The sequence below is a fragment of the Olea europaea genome, unplaced genomic scaffold, assembly GCF_002742605.1.
Source record: "Olea europaea var. sylvestris unplaced genomic scaffold, O_europaea_v1 scaffold1175, whole genome shotgun sequence".
Taxonomy (NCBI): domain Eukaryota; kingdom Viridiplantae; phylum Streptophyta; class Magnoliopsida; order Lamiales; family Oleaceae; genus Olea; species Olea europaea.
This window is the reverse complement of record NW_019229159.1, coordinates 255,041-261,557: the sequence shown is the minus strand read 5'-3', so window position 1 is coordinate 261,557 and position 6,517 is coordinate 255,041. Positions and strand designations below refer to the sequence as shown.

The 6,517-nt window shown below is 33.2% G+C and overlaps 3 protein-coding genes across 3 annotated transcripts in view; 1 reads left to right on the top strand and 2 right to left on the bottom strand.

The window, feature by feature from the left end:
- Positions 1-104: 104 nt before the first annotated feature.
- LOC111373901 lies at positions 105-1,450 on the bottom strand. The gene is made up of 2 exons (XM_022996497.1): positions 604-1,450; positions 105-170 (listed from the first exon to the last, which is right to left on the bottom strand). The coding sequence occupies exons 1-2, from the start codon at positions 1,237-1,239 to the stop codon at positions 132-134; spliced, it is 675 nt and encodes a 224-aa protein (XP_022852265.1). The 5' UTR covers positions 1,240-1,450; the 3' UTR covers positions 105-131.
- Positions 1,451-4,367: 2,917 nt separating this feature from the next.
- Positions 4,368-6,094, top strand: LOC111373887 (myb-related protein 330-like). Its single transcript, XM_022996478.1, has 3 exons — positions 4,368-4,506; positions 4,811-4,940; positions 5,673-6,094. The coding sequence occupies exons 1-3, from the start codon at positions 4,368-4,370 to the stop codon at positions 6,028-6,030; spliced, it is 627 nt and encodes a 208-aa protein (XP_022852246.1). The 3' UTR covers positions 6,031-6,094.
- The window catches only part of LOC111373893, a 3,064-nt gene continuing 2,632 nt past the window's right edge, over positions 6,086-6,517 (bottom strand). The window contains exons 4-5 of the mRNA XM_022996482.1: positions 6,195-6,253; positions 6,086-6,099 (exon numbers count right to left, since the gene is read on the bottom strand). Coding sequence (XP_022852250.1) covers positions 6,086-6,099; positions 6,195-6,253 — 73 coding nt within the window. The remainder of the gene's footprint in view (positions 6,100-6,194; positions 6,254-6,517) is intronic.

Here is a 6,517-nt window from a genome sequence, read left to right as displayed (position 1 = left end):
TTTTCTGACTGGATGTCCCAAAAAACTGCAGCAAGAAATGAATCCTCATTATAAAATGGCCATGGAAAAAGACAAATAAGTACCTTGTACATTTGCATTGATTTAACCTTCGATGGTTGCTAATTTATCTCTCAAAGCAAGCACGTCAACCAACATATATTAATTAAAAACTGCAAAAATGAGAGAAACAGTTGCTAAGCTATAATAAAGTATCTAGGAAAGCCTCAGAAGTCAAAATGAACGTCAAAGGTACAATAAAAAACAAGTCATCAACAAAAACTCTACAAATTAAACTCTAAAATCTCTTTCAACTTTCCCTTTCCTCAGCATTTTAGCAAGAGTACATGCTCATACAATAATTATCGAACTCCTCGTGCAAAATTAAGGGTCTGAAGTTGTAAAGATGCTTAAAACAATACAAATTTTCATGGAATACGCATAGACTATATATACCAATATATCCAATGAAACAAAAATGCATACATTTTCCTCTCGTGCAAAATAAACCTAATGGAACTAACATTCAAGCATATACGAGTTTTGTCCATAATAATATGCAAGCATGATATATAAATAGTAAATTTAAGACAGTAATAGGTATACCTTATCTTTATATAGCCGTTTAAGCTGAGCAACACCATCAAAACCCTTCTCTACCAGCTTCCTCAAATTCCTCGGCCCGACTCCAGGTATTGTCAACAAATCGGGGTTCCCAACAACCACCCCACCTCCAACTCCACCATTTCTCTGCCTCCTCTGCACTCTCACTTGCCTCTCCTCCGCACCTTTTCCGTACTCCAAATTATCCACTCCCTTAGCCTCCGTGACGGCAAACTCAGCCCCCTTATCTGAGCTCCCAACCAGCGTCCTAAACCACAGAGCACGAGGCCCACTCTTATTACCACACTTACTCTCCTTCAACACAACCCAAGCCCTCGATGGAACTGCACTACTCCCCCCACTAATACTACGACTACCATTTTCGATGGCACACCTGCACAGATGACGATTGTTAGAGGCCAGTTTCGTAAACTTGAGGTTCTTGGCTGCCGCAGTGGATATGGGATTTTCGGGACCGTGGTGGAGGGGTTGGTGGAAGGAAGCGGCGGCAGATGGGGGCATTTTCACACTATTTCGGGTACTGTAAAACCCTTGGGAGAGGAAGCAGGGTAGAGAGAGGGAAGAATTAACGGATAAAATTGGGGGGCCAGATGGGCTTCTGCGCAGCAGCTTCTGCATCTCTCTGGTGCATTTCAGACCTAAAAACTATAGATACAAGGGTTTGTATGTATGTATCTATATATTCTATAAATATATAAGCTTGAATTTCGGGATGGTGGCGTTTGTAGCTTTTGAGAGGGTTTTGTAGAAACAGGAAAGAAGAGGGCTGGAGTTTTTAGGGTTGAAGAAAGGAGCATTTGAAATTATTTAGGGAAAATTTCATCATCAGTCTTCAAGCTATTGACTTCGTACAAAAGTGATCCCATTCTTCAACCTCTAAAACCCAGTCTTGCGCGTGTGGCCAATTTATCAAATTACAATTTATTAGTTTACAGAACATAGATTTTAACTTTAGTTGTTTACATATCTTATCTATCAACTTATCGTATTAATAAATGAAATTTTATTTCAGAATTGAACTGATATTATTATTTCAAATGGCAAGGAAAAAGTATTATTTTTATTGAGATGTCTCATGACAATAAATTAGTACAATTTTAAAGGTGTTTATTAGACTTTAAAACTGTTTAACTGTGTTGTAGAAAAATTTAGGTTGTTGTTAATTTGTCGTTTTCGACCCATTTTTCGTTTTCGAAAACGAGGAAAACGCATTTGGTCCATCGTTTTAGAAAACGCATTTTCGAAAACGAGTTAAAATTTATAACTGAAAACATAAAATTTATAAATGTCGAAATCGCGGAAAACGGGCCGTTTTCAAGGAAAACTAAAAATCATTTCAAAAATGAAAATGGAAAATGACAACGCAAACCAACCACTACCTTAATTTTTCAGTAAATTTGCATAAATGAAAATTCATGATTATTTTTTAACTCTCCCCTTACTGTACTATCAAGTCATATACTTTTCAACATTTTCTTATCATGAAACAATTGAAATTTTTGACAGCTTTAAAAGAGGACGTTGATTAACGGGCCGATTCAGACAATATATTCAATTTGTATAACTCGTTTTGTTAGATCATATAATCATTATCTTTTTGGGATGAAAATAGTCATTTTTTTTATCACGTGAACAGGGTCTGATAAGTTCGCTATGTTTTTAAATTTATATGTAGCTGGAATGTTTTTGTAAAAAAAATTCGAAAGTGGTCAGGGTGTCTATATATATATATATATAAAATTAGTATGTGTAAGAGGGCATGTAATCCTGAGTTTATACCGTATGGACATCGTGGCGGTGGTGACGGTACAACATTGGTGGCGATGGTTTGTTAGTATGGTGGTGGATCTGGTACGACAATGTGGTAGTGTTTTTCTACGATATGTTGATTTGTTAGAGATGGTAGTGTAGTGGCTCTGAGGACGATGGTGGTGGTGGTGGTGCCTGAGGTAATGATGAGATAGTGAGTGCTGGTGGTGGTCATAAATTATTTGATTGGCTTTAATCATTAAATTAGTTAATCTGTGATTAATTAATAATACGTGATCAATGAAAAATATAAACTGTGATAAAGAAATAATGTGTGACCTAAAAAAAAATGTTAATATGTGATCAATAATTTGATAAGTTGTGACTTATAATAGTTATAATTTGTGATTGATAAATAAATTGTGACTTATAAATTTTTTAATTTGTGACCAATGAACAAGCTATAACTTATAAATTTTTTGAATTGTAACCATAAAATAATATGCAACAAACAAAATTGTTAATTCGTAACCAAATTATATAGATGTGTGATCTTAATATATTTAATTAATAAAATATATAATTAATTAATTAAATCATAAATAATTTTTAATAAATATATGATTTTTAAAATTTGATATATTTGCTCTTAATTTTGAAATGAGTGATACTTAGCCCCCGTTTAGCCCAATTTTTTTGGAAATAAAAATGAACAGAACGTTGTTGTTTTTTTCCCCCTTGAAAAATGAGTGATTGAAAAGAAGGGAAATTTTTCGATTTATGTTTAAAATTATTTTATAAAAAATTATGTGATTGAAAATAGAAGAGAGAAAAATAAAATGTAATGAAATTTAAACTTATGCTTAATATCTTAATTATAAATTTTTCCCATCATGAACTCACATGAAAAAAGGCCAAAAAATTATAGGACCACTGTTCAGTACATATATGCATCTAGATTTTTCGATGGCGACGTCTGACTTATTAAGTCCCGTTTAACTTTTTTTTTTTAAAAATAAAATAATTTATTTTTCAAATTTAAATTACACATTTACACAATAAAATATTTTATACATAAATTTAAAAGTTTTCTTCAATTTTTCTTCACTTTAACTACAGAGACCCTGTTTGACTCACATTTTGAAAAAGTACGTTCTTAAACAGTGATTTGATAACATTTCAACTACACATTCTTTAATAAAATAATATTACACGCAGATCCAATTTTTATTTTTATTTTTTAACCACACATTTTTCGTCAATACACTATCAAAAAGAGCATTCTTATTAAAATAATGTGGCTCAAACAAGGCACATTCTTTCAAAAAATCATAATTTAAAATATTATTTTTACACAATAATCCATGGAGTTAATTGTTCCAGTGGTCACTGAATTTAGGTTAATATCTTTGATTGGTCACTGAAGTTTAAAATATTGAGTTAACTTAGGTCAATATTTTCGATTTCTCACTGAACTTTGAAAAATGCTGTACATTACTCATTGTAAACTCGATATTATTCAAAATTCAACATTATGTTAGTGAGTAACGTACAATATATTTTAAAGTTTAGTGACCAAAACTCGATATTTTAAATTTCAGTAAACAATTTAAGACATGAACCTAAGCTCGATAATCAAAACTCAATATTTTAAATTTCAATGACTTATGAAAGAGATGGACATAAATTTAGTAGCCATTGGAACAATTAACTCCAATTCATGTGTCAAAGTGTCCATCCTTAAAACACCTGTCTTTCTCACCGACTTTGTCAAATCTCCTTTCTCACAACTCTCTTTTGTTGCAAAAAAATTTGCCTACAAACTTACCGCCTTGTTATTTCTTCTCTTCTTCTCTCTTAAGTCGCATAATCCAATTCCCAATCTCCCATTCGTCCTCCATTTTCATACTCAAAAAAGTGATAAGGCTGTTTCTCGAACTCTTTGGAAATTGGAATTCCTCTTTCTGTATAATTTTTTTTTTTTTTTTTAAATTTGAATGATGGGACGTTCTCCTTGCTGTGAACTAGAAGCACACACCAATAAAGGAACATGGACTAAAGAAGAAGATGAGCTCCTTGTCAATTACATCGCTCTTCACGGTGAAGGCTGCTGGCGTTCCCTCCCTAAAGCGGCAGGTACTACCTAATATAAATTTATACGGAAACTTTTATACAGTCTAGGTTTTCGGATTCGTTTGGACCAGTCTAATCGTTGGACAAACTCGAAACCTAATTTTTTTTCAAAAAATAATTTTGATCCCAGATTTGTTGTTGACTTCAACTAAAAATAAACTTTTAATTGTAGAGTTAAATTTTGCATTTCCCATTTCCTTGCAACCTAGTATGTGTGTGTTATTTTTATTTCTTGTTCTGCTACTGAGACATACAATTTATGGAGTATATAAATGAATGAAAATTTGCTGTATTTTTCTTGTTATAGGATTGCTTAGATGTGGCAAGAGTTGCAGACTCAGATGGATAAACTACCTGAGGCCTGACCTCAAGAGAGGAAACTTCACTCAAGAGGAAGATGAAATCATTATCAAGCTTCATAGCCTGCTGGGAAATAAGTATGCCCTTCTTCTATGGGATTATTTTTTGAACTTTTGGGCAAAATTTGTTCTGGCGTAACACTAATAAGATGATTTTTTTCGTGAGTAGATAGTTTGATTGTCACGTTAGATATATTCATCCTTAAATTCGACTTATATATCGAGATTTTTCAAGTAGTTATAAGCCATCGAGTCGAGCATTTGACATTCCTTTTCAAATGGATGTCCACGATGGCTCATCTTTTAGCAATGTAGATTCATGGGATCATTCTTTTACTTGAAGCAATCCTCTCCAAGTTATCGCACTTCTCAAACTTGCTGTCTACATCATTGACACATCACTTTAAATTAACATGTATAACTTCTCTCACACTATCACTTGTGATTAAAAATAGGTTTTCGATGATTTGTCAATTAATCATTGGTAAAGAGCAAGTTGGACGACCAATTTTAGACAACAAATCTCAACTCCTCTTATAGAACTCAACCTTTACAATAGACTTATAAAGAAAAGATGTAATGTGATTGTAATTTGATTAATTCAGTTACTTTGACTCGGTGATTTTGGACGCATTTAAAGTCGCCCAGAGTTAATTTCTCAGTTATACTCTTTTCTTCCTCTATTTGACTCAACAACTTCGACAATTTTGAAAAATCAAGGGTACGTTCAACAAAGTTTTCTAAATCCATAATTCTTGATTGCGGATTGAGTGCAAAAATCCTTACCTTTTACTGCTAATTTGTCCGCAGGTGGTCTTTGATAGCAAGAAGATTGTCTGGAAGAACAGACAATGAGATCAAGAATTATTGGAACACTCACATTAAACGTAAGCTTATTCACCGTGGCATTGACCCTCAAACCCACCTCCCCCTCAAAAACGCCACCCCCACCCCTACTGCGGATAAAAACCGTATTTGCTTGAGTTTGAGAAGCCCAACTCCATCATCCAGTGGTACAATTGAAGAAACTCAGCCACATTCCCAGCTTCAGCACGAGCAAAACGCTGCCGTTGCAGTTGATCTTGAGCTGTCTATTGGACTTCCTTCCTACTCAACAACAGCCAGTGACGAGACCACCACCACCACTGCGGACATAGGTGCCTGCTAAACCAATTTGTTTGTGTTGGCAGTTTGGGTTTTGCAAGTGCCAAACCAAAAATATTTTATATAGATATACCTGATCATTGGATATGAAGAGTTAATAGGTTTTAGATTTTTTTGCTTTTCGCAGAAAAAGAAATAAGAATGTATATAATATGTTTCGATTCATACGTTCTTTTGATGTTCCTTTTAGTAGTCCCATATCATAAAATGTGTCTATTGTAGCATTACTGTCAACAAATTAATTCTCATTTTTAATAAATTTTGGCTGGATTACATTAATATTTTAGTCTGCTGCATTTTATTTATCAATATATTTACCCAAAAATAGGGGGAAAAAAAGAAAAAAGAAATAATGCTCCTATTTGTCCCCCATTTTTTAGTAATGAAAATGAGAGGAATAGTATTTTTTTGAAAAATGAATGGTTGTAAAAGAACGAAATTTTTTTGATTCACATGAAATATTATTTTATAAAAGATTGTGTGGTTGAAAA

What these genes read in the sequence shown, in the direction of transcription:
- LOC111373887 (XM_022996478.1), top strand. Translation starts at nt 4,368, where the DNA reads ATGATGGGACGTTCTCCTTGCTGTGAACTAGAAGCACACACCAATAAA. An exon ending in TTCCCTCCCTAAAGCGGCAG is followed by an intron (nt 4,507 to 4,810) that starts GTACTACCTAAT and finishes TTCTTGTTATAG; the next exon opens with GATTGCTTAGATGTGGCAAG. An exon ending in CATAGCCTGCTGGGAAATAA is followed by an intron (nt 4,941 to 5,672) that starts GTATGCCCTTCT and finishes ATTTGTCCGCAG; the next exon opens with GTGGTCTTTGATAGCAAGAA.
- LOC111373901 (XM_022996497.1), bottom strand. Translation starts at nt 1,239, where the DNA reads ATGCAGAAGCTGCTGCGCAGAAGCCCATCTGGCCCCCCAATTTTATCC. An exon ending in AACGGCTATATAAAGATAAG is followed by an intron (nt 171 to 603) that starts GTATACCTATTA and finishes TCATTTTTGCAG; the next exon opens with TTTTTAATTAATATATGTTG.